The sequence below is a fragment of the Solanum dulcamara genome, chromosome 12 (genome assembly GCF_947179165.1).
Source record: "Solanum dulcamara chromosome 12, daSolDulc1.2, whole genome shotgun sequence".
In the NCBI taxonomy this organism is placed as follows: Eukaryota; Viridiplantae; Streptophyta; class Magnoliopsida; order Solanales; family Solanaceae; genus Solanum; species Solanum dulcamara.
In genome coordinates, this window is record NC_077248.1 from 1079686 (window position 1) to 1105250 (window position 25565).

At 35.5% G+C, this 25565-nt stretch overlaps 4 protein-coding genes and 1 pseudogene across 4 annotated transcripts; 4 read left to right on the top strand and 1 right to left on the bottom strand.

Annotated features, from left to right (window-relative positions):
* Nucleotides 1-452: 452 nt before the first annotated feature.
* LOC129876105 (uncharacterized) lies at nucleotides 453-2890 on the top strand. Its single transcript, XM_055951428.1, has one exon. It carries the CDS (start codon nucleotides 732-734, stop codon nucleotides 2637-2639), a length of 1908 nt encoding a protein of 635 aa, XP_055807403.1. The 5' UTR covers nucleotides 453-731; the 3' UTR covers nucleotides 2640-2890.
* A 4884-nt stretch (nucleotides 2891-7774) lies between these two features.
* Nucleotides 7775-11925, bottom strand: LOC129877297 (probable protein phosphatase 2C 43). Its single transcript, XM_055952776.1, has 4 exons — nucleotides 10985-11925; nucleotides 9289-9653; nucleotides 8526-8762; nucleotides 7775-8389 (listed from the first exon to the last, which is right to left on the bottom strand). Exons 1-4 carry the CDS (start codon nucleotides 11286-11288, stop codon nucleotides 8120-8122), a joined length of 1176 nt encoding a protein of 391 aa, XP_055808751.1. The 5' UTR covers nucleotides 11289-11925; the 3' UTR covers nucleotides 7775-8119.
* Nucleotides 11926-16509: 4584 nt separating this feature from the next.
* On the top strand, nucleotides 16510-20923 carry LOC129877031 (uncharacterized). Its single transcript, XM_055952510.1, has 4 exons — nucleotides 16510-16960; nucleotides 18761-18904; nucleotides 19049-19254; nucleotides 20581-20923. Exons 1-4 carry the CDS (start codon nucleotides 16713-16715, stop codon nucleotides 20736-20738), a joined length of 756 nt encoding a protein of 251 aa, XP_055808485.1. The 5' UTR covers nucleotides 16510-16712; the 3' UTR covers nucleotides 20739-20923.
* Nucleotides 20924-21492: 569 nt separating this feature from the next.
* LOC129877032 (putative germin-like protein 2-1) lies at nucleotides 21493-22551 on the top strand. Its single transcript, XM_055952511.1, has 2 exons — nucleotides 21493-21607; nucleotides 21950-22551. Exons 1-2 carry the CDS (start codon nucleotides 21493-21495, stop codon nucleotides 22483-22485), a joined length of 651 nt encoding a protein of 216 aa, XP_055808486.1. The 3' UTR covers nucleotides 22486-22551.
* A 1700-nt stretch (nucleotides 22552-24251) lies between these two features.
* LOC129876767 (putative germin-like protein 2-3) lies at nucleotides 24252-25176 on the top strand (annotated as a pseudogene).
* The last annotated feature ends 389 nt before the right edge of the window (nucleotides 25177-25565 follow it).

A 25565-nucleotide genomic window follows, 5' to 3' on the forward strand; every position in this document is an offset into this window, starting at 1 on the left:
TCCATTGTAGCGTGTGACTGGTAGAATAATTAATTTTTGAATCAACAAATAAAATCTGATCACTATTTTGAATTAAATGTGTCTAAAAAAATTTCCACTTATTAATACTAAAATAACATTTGATACCCCTTGTTCAAAAATGGAACAACTCTACCATACATTGCTAGAGTTCAGAAAAATGAAACTTTAACTAAATGTGATTTTTAAACTCAGTAAAGATTTATAAAGTTCAAATATTTATCAAATCAAACTTTAGAAATAATTTTATAGAGTGCAACCATTTTTCTACATATTTTTTTTAAATTTTAACTAGAAATATTTTATTAACTAAAATTCATAAAAAGACTGTTTTGCACACTACATTGGATCGCAGCAATCCATTAATCCAACTAGTAGAGGATTATAAATGGATGGATTTTTTTGATTTCCATTGGAGATTAGAAATAGATGGACTTTCTATAGGACCCATTTTATTAACAAAGATTTATCACTACTTTAGCGACCCGTTAACAATTGCTACAAACCGATATCTCCTTCTTCCAAATCCCGTCTTCTCCGATCTCTGCATTCCAGAGCTCAGCCAAAATTCTCTGCACAGTAATCTCTCTGCCAATCTGCTCGTATAAGCATGATCTAGTTTGAATCCACACTGCAGATACAGAAATTGTTATCTGTAAGCAATACTCTGCGTATAAAAATTAGCAAGGATCTGCTAAAGATCGACCCCAAAAATGTCTTGTTTGGCACTTTCTCTTCAACCCACTAATGGTCCTGATATCTTACTCCAAACCCGTGAATGGTTTCCTCCATCTCGAGCCCTAATGGCACTTTCAGCTTTTCGCCAGACGCGTCTTGCATTTTCCAAACAACCTCAACAACCTACCTCTGACTCATCTCCTTCCGATCCTTCTATGTCACTTGGTGATGACCCACTTGCTGCTTCTTCGGGTCAAGTTATTGTTGGGGTTGAATCCAGGTATCGGGTTGTGTATCGTCTTGTTAATTCGATTTATGTTCTTGCTATTACGACTGCTGATGATAATGACAAAGATATGGTTGTTAATAATGTGTTTGAGTGTATTAGTATTGTGAATCAAGCTGTTTCTGTTGTGGTTACTGCGTGTCGTGGTGTGGATGTGACACCGGAGAAGTTAGCTAAGAAATACGCGGAGATTTATATGGCTTTGGATATTGTGTTGAGAGGGGTAAGTAATATTAGGTTGGCGGCTATGTTGGCGTCTATGCACGGGGAGAGTATAGCGAAGATGGTGCATTCGGCTGTTCATACGGAGAATAAGATTAGGGGAGGTGATAGTTGGGTGAATGTGGAAGTGCATTCGTTGGAACAAGAAGGTGGATTGGAGACGTTTTCGAAAGCGTTGTTTGAGTTGCCTCAGGAAACGTTGGAGGCGGGTGATGAAGTGGCAGCCACGTTGGCGATTACAGGTGGAGAAAAGGAGGAGGAGAAAATTGAGGAGATTGAGGTGGAGCAGGATCCATTTGCCGCAAGTGATAAGATTAATCAGCCAGAGTCCTTGGTGGGTGGTTTTAAGAAGGACAAGGGTAATGAGAGTTCAGATGTCGCAAAGGCATTGGCAGGGCTTGACGTGACTTCCTTGCCACCTGCTGCAGCTAGCCAGTCAACCCACATCGGCGTGGAAGGGTTTGAAGGAGAGTATGGTGGTATAGAGTTTAGTAATGAAGGATCAACACTGCCAGAAGATTTTGAAGGCATCAATGGTGCTTGGGGTGGTGGATTAGATGCTTCTGAATACGTGGGTACGAAAAAGGTGAAGAAAGATCAGGGACTTGGTGGGCTTGAATTACTGGCGACTAGTGAACCACCTAAAGCTGCAGCTGGAGCCACTGCTGAGGGTGCTGGGAAAAATCTCGAGGATATGTTGGTGAAGAAAATGAATGGTCCAGAAATGTTCATAACTGAGGAGATCAGTGCTGAGTTCAGAGAATCATTGCTTGCTAGAGTTGGTTTGATGGGCATTGTTTACTTAAGAACGCTGCCACCAAAGTCTTCCGATGATAAGGAAACTGAGTTTTCGTTCAAGGTTGAAGACACTGCTGCTGTTAAGAGGTTTGTCGTGCAAAATTCTCGTGTGAGCAGCCTTGGGAATGGTCTGTTTCATGTGAAGACAGCACCGTCAAATGAGCCTATACCAATTATTAAGTACAGTTTGCTATCACGTTTAACTCCATTGCCTTTGAGGATTCGACTTGTTAAGCGTCTTAGTGGGACATTACTTTCTGTAATGCTGCAGTATGTTGCAAATCCTGATATTCCAGTTCCGTTAACCAATGTGACCTTTGTCCTGAAATTGCCAGTGGACCCAACATTATTGAAAGTTTCACCTAAAGCTGTGTTGAACCGCTCTGAGAGAGAACTGAAATGGCATGTTGATGAGATTCCGCTCAAAGGTCATCCTGGCAAATTGAAGGCGAGGTTCCCTATAGATATTAATGAAGATGATGATGGGGTAGAGCTAGAGCTTGTTGGTTATGTAAAGTTTTCATCCCAAGGGACTAGATCTTTGTCTGGCATTTCTCTGCAGCCGGCTTTAGAGGGCAAGACTGATTTTTATGAGGTTGATCACAGGTATTCAAGTGGAGTTTACACATGCAACTAAGCATCAATGGCTTCTTTTGTTGGTTTAGAAATTGTGTGTCTTTGTGCTTTCTATCTTTTAACGTGGTATGAGTTGTCGAAATATTTGCAGCTTTCCTTGAATGTACTAGCATGTAATTTAGATGATCTGGTTTTTGAGGATTTTTTTTGTTTAAATCTTTCCAGTAATTCTTTTTATGTAATGGGACAAAAGATTTTTTTATATCTGATATATCTTGTCTAAATAAAGTCTTTTTGTTTCTTGGATCCTGACATCTAACATCATTTAGAGTAATATTATCTTAAAAAGCTAGTCTTTGTATTAACTTTGACCCAAGTCTTATCTCTAACATCATATACACATGCATAGTACACTCACTCTCCCTCCCTCTGTTTCCTTTTTCCCTTTGTGTTGATGTAACATGGAATTGCTTTGATAAATATAAATTTGAAGATATTTATATTGCCTTTTTAATTTTGGGCTTGGTCTTTTTATGTGTCAAAAATGAATCTGAACTACAAAGCCAGCTATAACTGTATCTTTGTGGGGTGGGATATTTTATATATAGCAATGAAGTACAGAAGGAAGAGGACATAAATCTTAGTCAGATCCTAACTGTAGGGTGAACAGGCTCACACTTTTCAAATTGATCATAAGCAGAAGATTATAATTGCATGATGCTATACAGACACAGTGTCAGGTCTAGGTTAGCTTAGGAGGACTCCTCCGAGGTACAAAAGTCGTACACAACAAAATAAACTTGGAAGGACTCCTTCCATTTACAATGAGATACCTATAAGTTTAATAAAGCATAAGAGATAATCAAGAATTGAAAATGTAGATATTGCTAGTCTTCTTAGTTCTGAATGCTGGACACCTATCCAGTCTAATCAAGCCTATAAGTTCCATTGGTAGCTCCTCTTGGCTAGTGAAGATGATCATATCATACATATTCTGCCGAGTCCAGCCAGGTAATCAGCAGGTTTATTCCCTTTTATTCCCTTCGCACAGGTATGCTGAAATCTAATTCACATGAATTGAGTTTTTGATGGCCTCTGTGGTCCTCCTGCTGCGGGGGTTTGGGGAGTGGGGAAGGGGTTGGCAGCTTCATTGCTTATGTGTGAAACTATTTGTATTTTTTGAAACTCAAAAAGGAATTAAAAATGTTATGAAACTATTTGTTAAGAATCAGATTCCAGTCTTCCACCATAATGTTGATGTAACCCTTTTCTGAACAAATCGGCATTCCTCTCCAAATGGCATGGCATTCAGCAAAGTAGTCTTTTCCTGATACCAGACAAGGCCATTGTTGTTTTCATCTTCCCAGTGCAGTCTCTAACTATGCAACCACCTCCACACTGTCCAAAATTACCATAGCTACTTCCATCAGTGTACATCTTCAAAAATGTTGATCGGGCTTCTGCCATTTCACCTTAGTGATCTTGTCTCTATGCTGTCCTTTGTCAATGGAATTTTAAATCCCACACCAGTCATTGGTAGTTTTTTGCCTCCATGTCTATCACCCATATTGACCAATAAATCAGAACTGTTTGCGCAAGAAATCTCTGTAGTGTATTTGTACTTTCAGTCATCCACCAGGTCATAAATTGAGCCCCAAGTGAAAATTGACTTTCCCATACATGTGTGGAAAAACGACGAAACAGCAGGGTGGTGGTGTAAAGAATCTGTACACTATCTGTGCATAGAACTTGAGATTTTGAGGGTATGATCCATTTTCTAGTAATATAACCCATCCTGTGACAGTTGTAGACAATTAGTGGGATCAGACCACCTATGAATTACAACTTTGAGTGCTAATTATCAATTTAACATAGAACAGAAACAAAACTTATTTCCTTCTTTCCCCCTACTCCCACTAACTGTCTAGTCAAGTGAAGTGACCCCTTAGGAGTGCATTCAAGTCGATGCACGTTTTCTAGTCGAGTTGATTCATGTTTTGCACCAAGTCAGCAGTTTAAAGAATACATATTTTACTTTCTAATTCTATATGAAAATTCCCTAAAATAAGTTAATCAAATATAAAATTCGACCCCAACTCCTCATCTCAATGTTCACGCTTCATATCATTGAGACTTTAGACTTCTGATCATTTTATTGGTAAAGCAAAAGAAAAAATATATTTTCAGTGGTAAAAACAAGTGTGAACTAGCTAGATGCCATAGCAAAGGAAGCCTAGAACAGTAACACCAACTCTGATAACAATCCTTCTATTTTTTAGTAACTGCAACCACTTCTTCAATACCAAAGAGACCCATCATAACATAATTGGAAAGTTCGCCAATTCTTTCAATTTCTATTGGGTTCTTGTCATTATGATATTTTTTTGCACAGCACTACAGGAAAGAAAGAACGAGGGGGAAAAATAGAGTGATGCATAATGTTATGTAGATTTTACATAGAAATGTGAAGTGATGAAACAATTAGTGGAGCTTTTGTAGGTTATACTAGCTAGAGGCTGTTTATTCAATCAATGGATCAATTATGTCTCAATTTCGAACTAGTCGACCAAATAGAAGATTAAGATTTTCTTTGATGTAGATAGAAGCATTTTGTTACTTGATGTAATTTAAACCTTTTTTACACAGTTGTGTCATATTTAGTTGTGAGTGATTTTATATGTTTTCTCCATAATTGAGCTGACATGCCATAACTTCTTAAGACTTCATCGCTGTTTCTGGAACTAAGTAGAGAAGGGACGGTGTCAAGTGCGCAGAGAAGAGGAGGATACATTTGATCAAGTGGGCAGATGTGACCAAGCCTAAGAAAATAGAGTATTAGGGATAAAGAACTTAAGACTACATAACAAGAGTCTTATGTTTAAATTCTTTATCAAAAAAAAGTCTTTATGTTTAGATTGTGATATAGAAACAATAATGGCAGGGGAGAACCAGTGGAAAGAAGTAGTGAGAGCCGAGTATGGATAGTGATGACATGAGTTGAGCTTAAACGGAATAATGAGGATTCATACAGCCAACCCCAACTTGTTTGGGATTGAGACAGTGTTGTTGTAGAGTAGTAGGAGCCAAGTACGGAACGGAAAATCACTGGTGCTTATAGAAGATCGTATCCGATCAAGCGAGCTAACAGTGTGGAAACAGATTAATAATCTGTGGGAAGAGTTTATAGACATGGTCCAAAATTAAGGTGGGTAATGGGTTGAAAACAAGACTATGTGAGGATAAATGGAAGGAGAGTAGACCCCTTAAGGAGCTCCATCCAGATCTATATGAGATGGTGAACAATAAAGAATGCACCCTGGAAGGCTGTTTTACTGGAGACAACTGGAATCTGCATCGAAGGAGGAACTTTCAGGATCGGGAATTCGGAAATGCTCTCTTCTCAGGACCATCAAAATAGATGCAATTTTCTCGGTTAAGTCTAGTTATGACTGGTTACTAAACAAAGAGTGGCCATGGATAATAATATTTTGAAGATGCAAGCCTCCTGAAAAGCGGCTGCCTTTTGATAACTGTTCATGAAGCTTGCTTGACACATGATAATCTGCGGAAGGGGAATGCAGTAAGCCAATTTGTCCTATTTTTTGCAAAGAAAGTGCAGAATCAGTCTTTCTGGTGCATGTTTCTTTAATATATTTGGAGCAATGTGGGTAATGCCAGGAAGTTCGGAAGCTGCAGTTATCAGCTGGCAGGACAGAAGATGAAAAAGAAAAAAGGAACATATGGAAGATCATACCATTATGTATATTTTGGACAAGTTTATTTAGAAAGGTGTCAATAGGTGTTTTGAAGATAGGGATTCATCCTTTTCTTTTGATTTAAATGCTTGCAGAACATGTATATTTGGCATAGGAGAGAGGCCAGACAGGATTTGAATTGTATCTCATGGATTCTTTAAAGACCTGAATCCCATCAACTTTTGTAACAGATTAGTACATGCTTGGTGCTAGTTTGATAAAATTATTTTTTTGCTTATCAAGAATATTATAGGTAGTGTGTGAAGCACACCCACCCAGCTTGTTTGGGACTGAGACGTCGTTATTGTTGTGTCGAGCAACGTCATGTTCGATCGAATCATGACTAGAGCTGATATCAAGTTGAGTAGCAGATTTTGGAGCTGTTCATGGATTTTGAATTATTAGTGGCAATCGCTATGAGAAACAGTATACTTATATGATGAATTAGCCTTTGCTTTATCAACTTAGTTATTATTACCTGTTGATTCTTTTGCTTCAATTATCATATTATTTGTTGTTGCTATTGTTTCCTTTTCATACTTGATTTTAACATGTTTTACTTAAGCCGAGGGTCTATCGGAAATAGTCTCTCTATCCCTCCAAGGTAGGGGTAAGGCTGTGTACTCACAATCCTCGACTCCACTTGTGAGATTAAGTCTGTGTTGTTTATCGACTCAGTGAGAGCAAACCGTGTATACTATATGAGTCAGTTGAATTGGGTTATTAAATGCTAAAGTATACACTTAATTTGAAAGTACAACGTGAGATGGCAAGTGACCAAATTAGTTAATTTTGAAATGTCGTTTAAGATTTTGATATACCCACTAAAAAATCATTTAATAGCATTAATCATAAAGGTTGTTTGATTGAATTACCTCCTCCTATCATTTTTCAAAAAATGACTGTTTGAGACTCTTTAGAGAATTTTATAGATCATTTGTTGAACAAATGGTAGAATTTAGACAAATAACTAATGCCTTCTTGGTTCCAAAACACTTTTGTAGAATTTAGACAAAAGATTTATATCGACCAAATTTGTTTGACTAAAATGACGTTTAAGATGGACCAGAGGTGGTACTTGACCATAGGCCCAACGGTCAGACATTAACAGTTAAATCCCATCACAGCATGTCATTCCATGTTTGCAGAGTTAAGAGACAAGGGCACAAGAAAATTTATGGTTTTTTAGTCTCTCAACTGCATTATTAGCACCGCCAAAATTTTCGCCAAGAGGATATAAAATATAAAGTAAACATATGAAGAAAGGCAAATGGATTCTAACGATATATACATAAAAATAATCTTAACCTTGTATAATACGGTGTAATTTTTTGTGTGTGAGAGAGAGGGGAGATGCATCAGCAACAGCTTTTCTGCCTAGCTGCAAGCAATTTTTAGAACAAGCAGGAAATCTTCAAAAGGAAAGAATCTGGGGTTCATGTGCATAAATCTTGAAACAGCATGTATTTCTTTTCTTGATGACAATGCCAACTTTTATGGCCTTACTTTGACAGATATTGTGGTAAACAAACAATAGGAGGCAGTTTCCTCAGTATGTCTTTGTACAGAATTTGTGTACATTCCAAAATTTAGACAAAGTAGGTTGCCCATGACCTGTGGGATGGTGGCATATGGGTAAAAAGCAGGTAACCTGATAGTCTTGCTGTCATCTGGACTGTATATCAAATATAAATTGGTAAAACAAGGCGAAAATGGGAGGTCAGAAACTTCCCACATCTAGGTTTCCCTAGAAAAGAAGAAGTGTCAACAACTTGTTTGGTATGTTTCAGCTGTGTGAGTTCGTCTTCGTAGCAACCTCTTGCAGAATATTAAAATCTGATGGTCCATGAGTGTCTACAAATCCTCGAACTGACATTTCAGGCACAGGTAATTCGTCATTCAGTATCTCGTGATCCATAAAGACGACAACGACTGTTATATCATCATGAAAGGCCCTCCTGACACCTTTGTCATACTTCTTAAGGTCATCATACTTCAACTTTCTTCTACGTGCTGCCACATCCAGGGCCGATACAATTAGTCTTCTAGCTATGCCCTGATATTGGATAAACAAAATAAGTTTAACTATACAAACATGACATTTTGATCAATTTAACTATACAAACATGACATTTTGATCAAATAAATGAGAATGCTACGTCATGAGAATAACAGAAAATTAAAGGAAATACCTCTCTAGGGTTGTTGTGCACAATTTCCACAGCCTTTTGATTGCTTAAGAGTTCCCACAGCCCATCAGAAGCAAATATAAGAAATCTATCAGCTGGTTGTAAGTTTCTTGAACACACAGATGGATCAGCTCTTAGTATTGGCCGCCTAAGAGGTTCTTTAAGGTGGAATCGTGGGAAATCTGGACCAAGAGCAAATTCTGTCTTCTTCAGATATGCATCTCCAATTGATCTAGATACCTAAAAGATGCAGACACAGATATAAAGGAAAATGAATCTAACTAATCAAAAGTAACAGTCCCACAGATTTAGAGAATTACATGAAATCAAACAGGAAAAGGTATGGTGAGAATATGAATGAGGAGAGCCAAGCTAAAAGGTCAATAATTTAGTTTAAGCTCTCTAATCTTTTGATTACATTGAGTATGATGGAAAACTAGATTGCTCTTGATTAAAAAGAATGAGCATCTGTCATGAGATATCAGAATATAAAATTCAAAATGACACATAACATATGAAGTTTGTGTTCAATATTAGTATTTAAAAGCAACAACAACAACATACCCAGCGAAATCCCACTAAGTGGGGTCTGGGGAGGGTAGAGTGCATGCACACCTTACCAATACCTCGTGGAGGTAGAGAGCCTGTTTTTTAAAAACCCTCGACTCAAGTGCAGCAACTCAAGTACAAGAAGAAGAAAACAATGAAGAGATCATACAGTATATAAGAAAGCAGTGTAAAGTAATATTAGTATTTATAAGCAAACCTGTATAATGCCTTTAACGCGCCATGTTCCCTCGACATGAGCCACAATGTGTGAATCGTCTGGGTGCAAAGACATCAGTTCCTTCCTAACCTCCTCGATACTGGCATTATGATCCTTAGTCAATTGCTCAGCAACAATCTTATTGGATCTTCCTATATGACCTAATACTGCTCTAGAGTCCCCCAGGTTAGCAACATATAATGTCCCTTTCCAGATAACACCAACCAGACAGCAGCACCCCTTAGACGCAATTGATGGTGTAATACCAAATGCCCTTCTCACATGAGAAAGGAAGCCATCTTCAGTTGCAGCAAAGGCATTTTTAAGGACTTCTTCATCTATTGTTGCATTTTCTCGAGCAAGCTCTGTAAAAAAATGTGTCTTTAGCTGCATAGCCTAAAAATTCTCAAGTAATATATGAAACAATGCAAGAAATCAGGAAACGAGGGGTATTATTCAGCACAACAAGAAGCCAACAAGACACTGATCAAAAAACAATTAGTCAACACAACACAACCAATCAGAAAAGATGGAACGGTAAGCAAGCAGATGATATTATTTGTTCCCATATAACTCTTTAGTGAAGTAGAAGAATGAGAGTTTGACAACAGTAAGAATACCCAAATATCAGTCTGCAGACAATTACTAATAACAGAGATGATCAAAAGGTGTTTGCTTTGTATTCTACTAAAGATGTTTAACAATTTCCATCTAAACATGGCATTCCTTTCAATTTCAGAAGACGAGAGACTGAAATACTTGTTTGCTCGCCACCATCAAGAGTAGAGTACCAAAAAGATGATTCTGTTTTTCTATGTTACTGTTTGTCACTCTGAAGAAATTACCCATAAACTAAAAGCAATTGGTCTACAGCAAAACATAAAAGAGAAACAAAGCCTAAGCTGTGAGAGAGTTGAAAAACCCTTTGTGACAATTGAAACCATCTACTATACATTTACTTAGACACACTTAGAGAAAAAATCGCTAACACTGCTACAACATGCACTAGAGCTGACATAAACAGAATAGCAAAATGCTGCAACTCTGTCACATGTCACATAATCAAGAAGATCACTATGCATATCATTTCTTCCAAAACTTCAACTCGTAATTGCTATTATGAGGCAGTAAATTTTGCAATACAACAACAATATACCCGGTGTAATCTTACAAGTGGGGTCTAGGGAGGGTAATGTATATGCAGACCATACCTCTATCTTGGGAGGTAGAGAGGATGTTTCTTATAGACCTTCAGCTCAAGAGAAAATATAATAAAGCAGTCCGGGAAAAGAAATACCATAAGTGAAGAAGCCACGACAAAATACTAAAAATAGCATGACAAAACGTGTTGCAAAAAAGTAACAGTATCTACAACCAAATAATAGTATAATCGAAGTACATGAAATAAGAGATAGTAATAGAAATCAAAGAATAATAAACTACCAGAGTAATACCACAACTACTAGCATGAAAGGGTAAGTGAGACAACACTCAACTAACTACTAGCCTTTCATCCTAATCTGCATCCTCCATAGCCACCTGTCTAAGGTCATGTCCTATTACAAGAATAAAATTTACAATGCCAAGCCTAAAAAGAAAAACACCATAACTTCCATTGTCAAAGACTGCAACAACCATTTTTATTTTAAAAAATAAATAAATAGAAAAGCAAGGAAATAAAGAAACTTGATCTCACTTATTAAATGAAGGAAAAGGTGATCACGGACAAATCTTGAAGCATCAGGGCCACCATGGCCATCATAAACCCCAACAAAGGTACCTTCACGACCTGTATCAACCTGGCTATGATCTTCACATACTTGATTAGCCTGGACCACAGAAAAGGAGAACTCCCCACATGAATGTTTCTCAAGATCTCTACACCATAGCAATGGGTCATCTTCACCTCCCAGAACATCATCTTCATCCTTGCTCATAGGGACATATCGACTTAAAGGTCGCCAACAAGCTGATACTGTCCTTACCAACCAAGAAAACATCCTTCATTTCCTTCTTCACACAAGAAACTATAAAAAGTACAGCTAACAGCTGATCGAAAATTCGAACTAGACAACTTGAAATGTACCCAAATCGTTAAGTCACACAAGAACTCCAATATTTCAACACTAAAAGAAAACCCCAAATTCGATTTTCCTGAATTTCGAACAAATAACACTAAAATTTCAATCTTGATCAAACAAACCCAAGAAAGAATTCAACAATAGACACACACACAGGGTAGAAGTTCACTATCAATCAACACTAAACCCAGAAACCAGAAATGCCCAGAAACAGAAAATTCAATAACCCCACCTCTGTTCTTACATCAACGCAATAAAGGGTTCAAAGAAAACACAACAAAGATACCAAAATGAAGTAGAAGAACCGCAGCTGACAAAGAACTGATCAATGCAGATTGAAAATGGAGGAGAAGAGATCTTTCTCTTTGAGCTAAATGCAGTTGTTGAGAGAGAGAATTGCAACAGAAAACAAGCGATTCTTGAAGAGAAAGTGAAGGTTTTGGGGGGTTTTTGCAGAGTGCCCTGGTGATTTGTGTTTACAGAGAAGAGAGAGGTTCCACTTCCCCGGACAAGCGGGGGTGGTGGTTGTTTGTAGGCCCTCTCTTCCTATATTTTAGGTATATACTACCTCCGTCCCAATTTAAATTTAATTTAACATATAATTTTTTTTAAAAAAATATCACATAAACTAAAATAAACGAAATAAATAATTTAACAATGAATAAGAAAAGAAGAATTTTGACACCTCAAAAGTTGTGTTATATCTTACCTAGTATTTTTGTGACGCATCTTATTCTGAAATGGGTCCATTTTATATATTATATATTTTTTATTTTTATAAATGTTATCTATATAGTAACAAAGATGGGTGGTCAATAAAGTGATTAAGAATAATAAGGTAATTTTAAGTTTAAATTCTAACAAAGATAAAAGATAATAGATTTTTCTAAGCAATATAGATAAAATTGCTTGGTAAAAGAGGTAGCAGACTAGCGGGTGCCTAGTGGTTGTGGAGGTGAAGTGCACGCAAGCTAACTTAATATAAATAGCTCGTGAAATTAGTCAAGGTATTTACAATTGACTCAGACACTATCATATTATATAAAACAAGAATAAATGTAGAGTTATTTTTGATTCAGATTTGTATGTGTTGAAATATTTACTAAATAATTATAAATATTTCCTGTGTAATAATTTATATGATATATTTGTTAGTATATTTAAAAAATGATATATCTATATATTTAGATATAAATTCACAAAAATATTTATAAAGAAAGAAAAAAAGTATGGTTGTTAGGGGTAAGAGATTAATCTAATTAAGAAATGAGGTGTTTGCTCATTATGTTTTATCAACATTGACGTAAATCTTAAGACATTCGTGGATTAGAACATCATTTAAATGCAATTTGTTATACTATAAAGATAGAATCAATTAAATAAAACTTATAGTAAAGTTTTCCATTAAATATAAGCATATCACAATCATAAGATGTGTAGCTTTGTTCAATGAATATGAGTATGAAATTGCATGTTAAGTGTATTGACTTTGATTTAGTCCTGTTTTTATTAGAAAGACGTCAACAAGTTGCATATGGTCAACGTGTAGGGTTCTTTTCTTTTGTTTGTTTCCTTGTTCAATTTCAAAAGAAAAAATAATAATATGATATATAAAATATCTCACGTTCACATAAAATACAAAAATAAATATCGCACCGAAGAAAAAAGAGTAATAAAACAAATAATGACATTTCGTTTGAAGAATATTTTGAGCGAAATAATAATGGTTTTCACTCAAATCTTCTTGAACTTTTTTTTTCAAAGAGAATCATGTATAAATACAAGTAAAATTAATTTGTACGCAAATTTTACTTAATTTCATAAAATATTTTTTATTTTTCATATCTCAAATTTAAACTTGTTCTCTTTTTAGTGGCAATGTTGTTTTCCCCATCAAATAAGGTAGCACAAGTGACTCGTGAAGAACTTTAGGATGTACAGTACTTTAATTTCCATTATTTTTCACCTACATTACCTCATCCAAGAAAAAGAAGAAGAAAAAAGTGAAGAGCCTTGTGCTACAATTATTATATGCAGGCCTAGAAACTGCTGACTGTGACAGAAACATACAAAATTTATAAAAAGGTCAAAAGAGTAGCTCAATGAGCTAAGCTTTCGTTATGCTCAACATTTGAAGAAGAGCAGAATTATAAAGGTTTATTTTATGTAATTTTACTTTATAGACTGTTTATACAATTTAAACATGTGACCTGCTGAATAGGACAATAAAATATATACTATAATAAAAATTCAAAAAAACTCTGAGGTTGACTTTTAAAAAAATATATTAGCTGAAAAGTGAAAAAACAAAAGAAAGCAACATCTGACGTGGATTAATATTTTAGTTTAAGAATATGGCAAATGGCAGAAATTTGTTCTCGAATTCGAATTCTGAATATTAGATTTTTTTACATTTTTAAAAGACAGTGAAATGAAGTCCTGCCTAAAAAGAAAGAGGGGCAAGCAAAACGACTTTGGTATTAGTGAGCATTTTCATGCGGGGTTTAGTTTGAATTTTTTTTAATTTAAGCAGCATTTTTCTTTTATTGGGCTTTACATAATGCGAGTTTGATTTCTTAAATGAGCCTTATGAAATAATGAGTTGAGTTAGTAATTTTTTACAATGATTAATTCTTATTAACAAAATGTCTTCATCTATTTAGAATGCTTTCAAATAAACTTCACTTACTCTAGCAGGGCTTGCTCTGTATTTTTAATGTTTATTAAATTTGGATTCTGACTACTGAATGAAAGAAGTGTGATGGCAATTTTATTTCCACATTTTTTTTGAAAGTGAACAAGTCCTACGGAAAAAATAAACACGTCCCCGATATGTATGACTCTTGAATTAATCGATTTTGAGGGTTGGAGGTGACAAATCCAACATGTAATGAACCTTTGATGAGTACGAGCATTTTAGTGGCTCGAGGGTGAATGTGTGAAGGGTTAACTCCATTGGGTGCATAGTCGATTCGAGCCATTGAAATTCCAAGAGTGTCGAGTCCTGGTACTTGAGCTACATTGACTAAAGTCACATTGACACCGATTGAGTTGTTTTGTTGCTAGGTACATTTAAACCACCAAAGTAAAAATCATTGGCTTCTACTAGCATGAGATTCTTGCATATCAGACCACTTGGCATAACTGGTAATTAAACATGAAAAGATATCGTCAGGGACATAACTAAAACAGATTATGTTAATTCAATGAACATGTTATTTTTAGCTCGAATTATGTGAACATATAAAATAAAATTTAACATGTGCGCATATAACTATATTGGCTATTCATTCTGAAACCATTGATTTTAGATTTCAATTTCACCTCTAGAAACAATACCTTTATATAAGTTGCAAAAATAATTTAAATTTTGTGCACTAATAGAATATACGGTAGATCTATCTTTCTATTCATATATAGTTAAGTAGCGTAGCACTAGCACAATGCAGTTTATTACACCATTCAACATGATCACCTACAACAACTATTTGTCTACAATATTTCTTATTTGATAATGTAAAATATACAGTAAATAATATCTCTTATAATCGATTAAAACACACTAATATGCTATCAGTATTTATAAGTTAAATCCGTTACATACATGAAAACTTCAGTGCTTACCCATGCTAGTACTATCTGCAACACAAAATTCTTGCAAAGGGCCAACCTCAATTGCCAAACTAAAATAGAATAAGGTGAAAATCAAGCACATCAAGATGATGTTTTTGGCCATTTTTGCAAAAAAAAATAAAATGCAATGAAAACAATTTTGCAAGAATAATTAATTAAGAGGGAGGAGATTAAAACTAAATAAAGCTTTTGAAATGATGAGATGATGCGGTGAATTCAGAGGCTATTCTTTAAATAGAGTAGCTGTGAAATCATGCTTCTTGAATTTATTTTATTAGTTAGAAAAAAGCTTTGCTAGTAATTTATGAATTAGCACCCTTTTAGTACATATAATTTCTTGATTACTTTAGGTGATAAGCCCCCTTTGGCTGCACTAATGGCCAACTAAGTAACAACTAATCAATTATAGATTAATAGAAAGAGAAAGCAAAATGCAAAATTTTTTCATATAGTAACTATTGATAGAGAAAAATTAAAATTACAATTTTATGCTATTGAATCAATTTTTTTTTTTAAAAAATCATTAGCTTCTACAAGTGTAGAGTTCTTGCAAGCCCATTTACCTTCACTGCAATTATAAAAGTAGATTTAGTAAAATGATCTAAACTATCTATAACAGACTATAAGTCCATATAAAAAAAAGAATGCTTAGCTTCATTCTCTTTAATATAAATGAGAAACAATAAACATAAGTATAAGAGAATTTTCACATTATACCAAAAAAGAGTAATTATAAATGACATGTTCATAATAAGTGGAAATAGTAATCTAACAACTCGTTTGGATGGCTGGTACTTGTTGTACACTTCTGCGGATTGCGACAGCACCTGGCCTTGGATCAAGGCTCTCACTTGCTCAAGACGTTGATGCGCCATCAAGTTGTATTATATTGTCAGTTTAAATACAATATTTATTTTGATTATTACTTAAAGTTTGTTGTATCGTATTATTTAAATATATTATTAGATAACGATAAAAAGTATGATTTTATATAATGATTAATTTAGTGTGATCGCATCGTTACCTTAATATTCTCTTTTCATTTTGTTTTTATTTATTATTTAATAATTCTATTTTATCCTTTACCCCACATTTTAATAACAGCCCTATCCCATATACTACTTTACTTGTAGGTTTTACCATTCAAATTCCTAATGTATGACATTATGTAACGACGAAGAATAATACAATCGATTCAAATGTTGTATTTATTAAAACAATACAATACAATACGTAACAATCATTCAAACAGAATGTAAAAACATTACATGTCATACTAAGTTAAATTATATCGATAATATAAAAAAAATCTTCGTGCTATCGATGAAAAATTAAATCCTACCTTTAATATTAATATATATTGTGGATGAGAATGATCGTAGGATTTATTAGTATTAATAATGGTAGAGAATTTTATTGTGAATGAATTTTATTATGTATGCTCACAGATATAAAGAGTTCAAATTAATAATTATTTATACTATACAGCACAAAAAAACAAATTAGCACTTCAATGTTGTAATAGTAGAAACTAGAAGTATTATCAAAGTAATTTCTAGAATTATACTGGTACTTCGGCTGTTATTTTGGGAAATTGAGGAACCGGGTTTCCGGGTCAAGAATCGAACAAACGTTAGCAGAAACTCAGAAAATCAGCAAATCTTTGAGCTACAATTTCTGGTAGGGAGAAAGAGAATCAATCGAATCATAATGGGGGATTATCATTTTGTGTACAAAGATGTTGAAGGAGCATCAACACAATGGGATGATATTCAGAGGAAGCTTGGAAATCTCCCTCCAAAAGCTCCTGTTTTCAAGCCCGACCCGTTTACACCCGGTGGGGATGAAGATTCAAAGTCCAAAGACAAAGATTGGATCGATGAGAAAACCCAAGAAGAGCTTGATGATCTTGAAGATGACCCAGATCTCAACGACGATCGGTTCCTTCAGGAATATAGGTATTTTGCTTTGATTTGCTTTTGTTACTTAGAAAAAGATGGAGTATTTAGTTTTTAAATGAAAAGGGTAATGACTATAGATAATTCAGACCTTTGCTGAAACGGGTTTGCAGCGGATTGGTGTCTGGCCAGTTTTCCTAGACTAATCCTACTCATCAAGGCTAGAACAGATGGGAATACATGGCCTAGTGTTTTTGACTCTGCTGGAATTTGAACCTGAGACCTCATGGTTCTCAACCCACTTCAGAAGATCTCTAGGTTACTCCATAGGGTGCATTTAGACAATTAATATAGCTGAATCGAGGTGTATTTGATGGAATTAGCTATTTTTTACATTGGTGTTTTTAGTAGACACTTGTTTGAAAGAGAGAAATCAAATAAAGATTCTTCTTTTATTAAGTTTTTAGTATTCAAATTGTTCTTTTCATGACATTGTAGAGCTCTTGAAGTGTTAGAAACTTCATTGATAATCAAAAACTCAGTTGTTACCTAGTTTGTGCTGTGTCCTTTTATATCACAAAACTAACTGCGAAAACTGTGGTTGTAGATAAATGAGGTAAATGCGCCCTTAGCAATGGCAAAGCCGATGTTATCATAGATTGCTGGCTTAATTTACTATAAGTTACAGAATTCGCACCTACATTAAATTTTAGAGGACATGCAAAAAGCAATAATATATCTCATCCGGATTCGTTACAGTCCCCCTGTGATACTCCAATCACCCCATTAATTGGTTATTCCTAAATGATTCATGAAGGATGTAACGAACATACCTTGTCTCCATATTGGATCAAGAACATGATCCGAACAAATGGAAATCCTAGGTATGGGTAAAGGTGGGAGGGATGAGAGAGCAAGCTGGCGAGATTAAAATGGGAAATAAGATATTCCTTCATGCTTCACCAGTTTGAGGTTATACACAAATAGTTTAAAATTTGTACCTTTGAAATGATATATCTTCCATTTGAAACATGCCTTAAAGAATCACCAATTAAGCATTTCCGAGTTGTCTTCTAGATGTCTTGTTTCTATCAATGTAGTAGCAACTTGGCAAGAGCAGTTCTTTGAATATAGAAGGCATGGCTCAAGCCATACCACCAAGGGAAAAGGCAAATGAGCTATTTCAGCCCAGCAGAACAAATAAGATCCAACAGAACAGGCGTACAGTTGCATGACTTGATATACAATCAAAGTGGAGTACCATTTGAATCACCGTCTTCTTTGCTTCTACAAAAAATGTGACAATTTAGATGAATCATTTTCCATACTCTTTTCTTGTTACCACTGAAAAGGCTTCACATGTAGTTTCATAACTGAAGGGGGATGCAGTATGTGATCTTTTTGCTTCCTAATTATTTTTCAGGTAAACTAAAAACAATGGATTAAAATGAGTGTTACAAAATTAACTAACTGAGAGTCGCCCATGAACTGCTAGACAATATAAGCCGTCATTCCTACCCTATGGCATAAAAGTTTTTTTGGAGTCATATGTCTCTTAGTGGCTGATGTGCTCTTGAGATTTTGATGCCTCGATCTCCACGTGGTCAAATTCAGTTTTACTTCGTTATCAGCTACAGAATGCAAACGTGCACATGCAATTAATGCTTTTCCATATAAGTGAATAATGGAAGATAGTGAACAAAATTTTGTCCTAAAGGTATTTGCATCATAAGGAAAAAGGACATCCATGTATGCTGATATAGTACTTATGTTTGGGTTGGTGATGAAATATTGCCATGTAGCTTGCGAGTTGACATGAACTTGAGCATCTCTTATATCTTTCTTGTGTTGTTGTTGAAGGAAGAAGAGGATGGCCGAGATGAGAGAAGTTGCTAAGATTGTGAGATTTGGATCAGTGATACCAATTTCCGGATCAGATTTTGTACGGGAGGTTTCCCAAGCTCCAGAAGACATCTGGGTGGTTGTGATTCTGTATAAGGATGGGTAATTAATGCTTTCATCTCTTCATCGGTGAAGTAGTCTTACATCAATGCTCTTGAGCTTCAAATATTTTTCATCTCTTCATTATTCTTTTCTCTATTTTAGCTCCATGTCAGTAATTCTGATAGCACTTTATGCTCTTTATAGATACTCAGGCTGCCAGATACTTTTGCAGTGCTTAGACGAACTGGCAACAAAATACCCTGTAACAAAATTTGTCAAAATTATCTCTACCGATTGCATTCCGAACTATCCAGATTGTAATCTGCCAACTATTTTGGTGTACCACAATGGTGCATTGAAGTCAAATTATGTTGGACTTCATAGTTTTGGTCGGAGATGCACACCTGAAGGTATGATCCTCTTGCCCCAACCCTTCTCTCTCTTTTTCTTTTTTGCATGATTTAGTGAAATTGCTGACTCTCTGTCTCGACTTCCTTTTACTACTGTTTCGAGAGGTGGTAATTCGGTGGATTCACTTACAGTGCTGTACCTGTTTCCATCTACTTCCTGTATGAATATTTTCTGTAGGCTGTAAAAAGATATAATATGGTAGTAAGCCATAGTAGATGGCTTGTATATGGAAAAAAATTCTTCTTTTCTGGGAGTTCCTCTTAAGATTTTGTATACTTGCTGTAAAACTTGAGCATGGCCTTTTGTTTATTCTACATGGAAGTTGGTCCAGTGGCACCAAGAGTGGGCAGGTCGTGCTACTACTGAAATTAGGTCATACCTTCTGAAAATACTTCAAGAGTGTCGTAGCTATCAGCTTGTTTCTCATGATAGTAGAACATCCACACACCAACCGTCTTTTATTTTGGATTGTGTTAATTGTGGGTGGGTGGGTATGGGGGTGAGCAGGAGCAGTTTCCTTTCTACCAGACTCAAGACAACAACATTTACTCCTCAATCCCAATCTTGTTGACACAAGAGTTCTCACAATCCATTTCATGCTATTTGGACTTGCTTTATTCCAATATTCAATAATTTGTGGTCTCTAACACCAGAAGCTCTCTGACATACAAATATCTAAACAGGTTAAAAAGACTTCTAGCCACACTTGGCCTAATATAAGCATATGATTATGATTAAGTATTAATACCAACTAGTCGGTAGGGCCTATGTGGATCTTTTGCTTCCATTATCTTAACTTTTGCAATTTTGTGCACGAATTTTAGACATAATAGGTTTTCTGAGACAACTTCATTCCATGTTATTTTAAGTCTATCTCAACCACTTTTAATACCTTCAATCAGTACTGAGTGGTGCATTTGGAGATCTGTGTATGACATGATCACCCTATCTCAAGGGGCATTCTTTTATTATCCTAGATGTGTGATACTTGCACCTTCTCTTGTATGTAGTCATTTTTTATCTTGTGTAATCTCGTATGATCACACAACTTCATTTCTGCTTCACTCATCTAAGGTACATCATTCTGTTCACTATTATAATGCTTCTACTAAAATTCAAGAATGAAAAGGTAATTAACCAACTTTTTTTTCGTAAAAAGAAATGCCATCTCTCTTTCACGATCCCGCTATTGCAGACTTGGCATGTTCTGCTGCTTTTCAATTTACATGTGACTTATATAAGTTTTGCAATTTCTCTACAATATATGAGCTGGCTGCTGGCCTGCCTTCGGGCTGGAATCACTGATCTGCATTCCTTTACTTCAGGTGTTGCATTGACACTCTGCCAGTCAGATCCTGTTCTAAACGATGGGTGTAGCAAGAAGGAACAGTCCCGAGAAGCTGTGCTGGATGGAGTAAGGAAAAGGTTTCTCGAGAAGGTTGTGGCACAACATGAAGATGATGATGGATCTTCTAGTGATTAGTCCTGAAATTTTGTTTGCATCTTTTTTAGTTTGATGGAATATGTATGCTTTCTAGTCATACTTCTGATGCACCTCTGTTATTTTATTTTCGGTTTTCCCCTTGCTAAAACCAGTCTGTAGATTTCAGATGTGTGAAATATTCTCAAAGTTAGATTTGCTCAATGAATATGTGATTCTTGCACTAAGTTATTTTTCGAAATTACTTCTTTCAAATCCTATGAACATATTATCTGGGTCTCAATGGCTTCCATCTCAAATCTTTACCTGGTAGAACAACATTGAGCGTATTTCTTAACATAAATTCAGAGTTTTGATCCAAAAACTAGTTACTGGGTTCTGTCGAACCTGTAATAAAACTTTAGTTCCGCGCCTGTTAACAAGCCCTCCATTTGTCCATACGAGGTATTAAAGAATCACACTGCTATCCTTAAAAATTAGTCTTGTGGACCATTTTTCTTTTGTCCTTAGCAGGCTAACGTCTTATTATTGTTTTCTTTCTGCAAATTATGTCATATCACTGCAAATGACAGCTACTCATTGTCAAAGTCTTCATGTGTGCTTGGACGGCCCTTCACAATATTTTCAATAGAGACAAATTACTCACCAAAACTCAAAAGTACCATTGCATGCATGAGGCCTTTTCTCTCGTCTATATAAGGAGACTATCTTATCAATCACTTCATCCCAACAAAAAAAACAGCTTTCTTCTCTTCCAGTATTTGGTTCTCCTAGCTTCTGTTCTTTAGTTTTTGAAATGGCTAAGCACTTTCTCCTGCTGAATCTAATAGCAGTAAGTTTCTGCTGTGTTGTGTTAGCTTTTGAGCCAAGTCCATTGCAAGATTTCTGTGTGGCTGATCCTGCTAGCCCAGGTATTGCAAACCAGTAAATCCCAATAAGAATTTCATTTTCCTCTTATATACTCCCTCCACTCCAATTTATGTGACGTAGTTTGAATCAGCACGTTTAAGAAATAAATAAGTACTTTCGAAACTTGTGTCCTTATACATGTCATAACATTTGTGTGGTGATAACACATTCTCATTAAGGGTTTGAGAAGTGTAAAGCTTTTGTTTCCACATTTAGAAGTTCCATTTTTTTTTGAACGACTAAAAAGGAAACTGTGTCATATAAACTAAAACGAAGCCGAGGAAGTATTATATTAGGACTAGAAGATCAATGATTTGATGAATTTTCTTACTTTTTTTTTCCAGCTAAGGTAAATGGCTTAGCTTGCAAAGATCCCAAGTCTGTTGGAGCAGAGGACTTTTTCTTCAGTGGCCTACATTTTGCTGGAAACACATCAAACACTTTTGGCTCTAAGGTCACTCCTGTTAATGTAGCTCAAATACCAGGACTGAACACTCTTGGCATCTCACTCGCTCGCGTTGACTATGCACCATGGGGAATTAATCCCCCTCACACTCACCCAAGAGCTACTGAGATACTCACAGTCCTTGAAGGTTCTCTGCAAGTTGGTTTTGTTACATCAAATCCTGAAAATCGCCATATTACTAAGGTCCTTAAGAAAGGTGATGTGTTTGTTTTTCCAATAGGACTTGTTCACTACCAACGGAACGTGGGATATGGAAATGCTGTTGCTATTGCTGCTTTGAGTAGTCAGAATCCTGGTGTTATAAGCATTGCTAATGCAGTTTTCGGATCAGAACCAGCTATAGCAACAGATATTCTTGCCAAGGCTTTTCAAGTTGATGACACTGTTGTTGCTCAGATACAATCAAAATTTTAAGCAGCAAGTTTACTTACAAACAGACCTGAGTTGACAGCATTTGTTTTTCGTGTGTGGTGATAATGGAGTGAGACGTTTATTTGTTTACTGTGTGATGATTTGTTTAGTCTAGAGTTTTATGTTGTATGTAATTCAATATATTCGTTCTTCATTTAATTTCTTGAAAGTTAAAAGTGTGTTACTACGTGAATGGACCAAATTTTGTGATGAGATAATTAACTAGAAAAAGTAGATACAATGCAAGTAGTGATTCTTTTTAGGAACTATAGTAAGTTTGAGTCACTCGAACTAGTCAAATATCAACAACCAAATTTTGTTAGTATTCTAATCTTCTAGGACAATGACTGCGGTCGCCTCAAAATCAGCATTAAAAACCACACAGTGAACTCTAACACAACCCTTTGATATCAGTTAGTAGAAATTATTAGACATCAGGAACCACTAAGCTAAACTCTTAACTGGAAAAAAGAACTGTTACAGGATCATTGGCTGGTTAAAATGCATTTAAACCTGCCTGTAGAGCTTCTTCTAGTTGGTAGCCCTTGCTCCAGATGACATGTGCTGAGTAAAAACAAGCATAACAAGATTGATGTTATCACTCGATGAATCGGATTTCTTGATAGTATTTCATAAAAATCACAAATACAAGAACTAAAGAACTCAAATGTAATAATGAGTAACTTTTGTTATAAGATAACATCTTTTTCTGTGTAGTCTTCATGACATCAGATGCCTTCTGCAATAAAGTGTACCATGATTAATGTGGAAATTTTAAGTATTTATCAACACGATTTGAATAGAAACACCATATTTATGACTTGCAGCACTTAAATAGTTCAACCAAATAGTTCAAAAGGTAATGCCTACAGTCTTCATGACTTATACTTGCATACTGAAATCAAATCATCAAAAAAATACTAAACGCGACTGATTCTAAATCTTTTCGACAATGTAACAGTTGTCCTACAGAATGTTCATGAACTCTTGTATGGTATTCTTGACCAGCTTTATTGCCAAATAACATATTGGGCTTTAATGTTATGTGGTGATCAGAACTGATACAGTTCCTGATATGACTTGTGATATCATAGTTTTGAAAATCAAAAGGCTTAAACTGGAATTAGAATCATAGAACTAGGATACTGTATTATTACACTCTCTATATTTACCATTCTCCATAACGCATAGCGGGAGCCTTAGTGCACCGGACTGCCCTTTTTACTATAATCTGTGATAAATGTGTGTTCAGGTGTTCAAATGGCTTGGCTTCAATTTGTCTGTGAAAGGATACATCATGATTCATATAGTATAGGCACTACTGGATGGAAAAATGCAAATAACCAGTTAATGGGGATAGAGTGGAAAAGATAAAATTATTATATAGAAATAAGTTTTTGCCAAAGCTAGCTATTGAGTTCTGCTGAACCCGTAATTAGAACTCTAGCTCTGCCTCTGTGAACAAATCCTCCTTTTGTCCATGTGAGGTATTCAAGAATCACATTTATTATCCTTCAAAATTAGTCTTTTGGACCATTTCCTTTTGTCCTAAGCCGGCTAACTTCTTATTCTTGTCTTGTTTCTGCATATGATATCATAATCACTGCAAAAGACAGCTAGTTGTTGTCAAAGTGTACATGTATGCATAGACGGCCCTTCACAATATTATATAAGGAAATTGTATTATCAATCATATCATCTCCAGCATCCTTCAATTTTCTTCCAATATTTATCGATCTCTTCCTTGCTTCTGTTCTTTAGTTCTTGAAATGGGTAAGCACTTTCTCCTGCTGAATCAGATAGCACTAAGTTTCTGCTGTGTTGTGTTAGCTTTTGAGCCAAGTCCAATGCAGGATTTCTGCGTGGCAGATCCTGCTAGCACAGGTATTGCAAAGCAATAAATCACGATAAGAATCTTATTTTCCTGTTATATACTCCCTTTGTGCCAATTTATGTGATGTAGTTTGAGTCAGCACAGAGTTCATTTATGAAAAAATAAAGGCTTTTAAAACTTGTGGACTTAAACATGTCATAAAATCTGTGTAGTTATAAAGGTTTTTCATTAAGGCTAAAATAAGAAGAGTAAAGTTATTTGTTTTCAAATATAGAGTTGTGTAGTTCTTAGGAATACTAAAAAGGAAAGTGTGTCATATAAACTAGAACGATGCTGAGGGAGTATTATATTAGGACTAGAAGATCAATAATTTGATGAGTTTACTCATTGTATTTTTCCCATTGTTTCAGTTAAGGTAAATGGCTTAGCTTGCAAATATCCCAAGTCTGTTATTGCAGAGGGTTTTTTCTTCAGTGGCCTACATTTGGCTGGAAACACATCAACCACTTTTGGCTCTAAGGTCACTCCTGTTAATTTAGCTCAAATACCAGGACTGAACACTCTTGGCATCTCTCGCTCGCGTTGACTATGCACCATGGGGAATTAATCCCCCTCACACTCACCCAAGAGCTACTGAGATACTCACAATCCTTGAAGGTTCTCGGCAAGTTGGTTTTGTTACATCAAATCCTGAAAATTGCCATATTACTAAGGTCCTTAAGAAAGGTGATGTGCTTGTTTTTCCAATTGGACTTGTTCACTACCAACGCAACGTGGGAAATGGAAATGCTGTTGCTATTGCTGCTTTGCGTAGTCAGAATCCTGGTGTTATAGGCATTGCTAATGCAGTTTTCGGATGAGAACCAGCTACAGAAATAGGTATTATTGCCAAGGCTTTTCAATTTGATGACACTGTTGTTGCTCAGATACAATCAAAGTTCTAAAGCAACAGCAAATATGGAAACTTCAGAAGTGAGTTATTTGTCACTTAGTTTGGTTGTATTAATTGTATGTTCAACTGTTTGTTTCAATAGCTTGGAATTGTAATTTCAACTTTTTCTCTAGCAATAGTACTATTATGAGTTACAACATTTGCTTTGATTATATATTGTACTGTCTCAAATTAATTTGGGAAGTAAACACTTGGAATGTGTACTCTTAGTCAATGGCCTCATATATTTTCAAAAACATCAACAGCTGAAAATTAGTCATTTGGTACGTGAGATAAGGATGATTATCCCCCGAAATA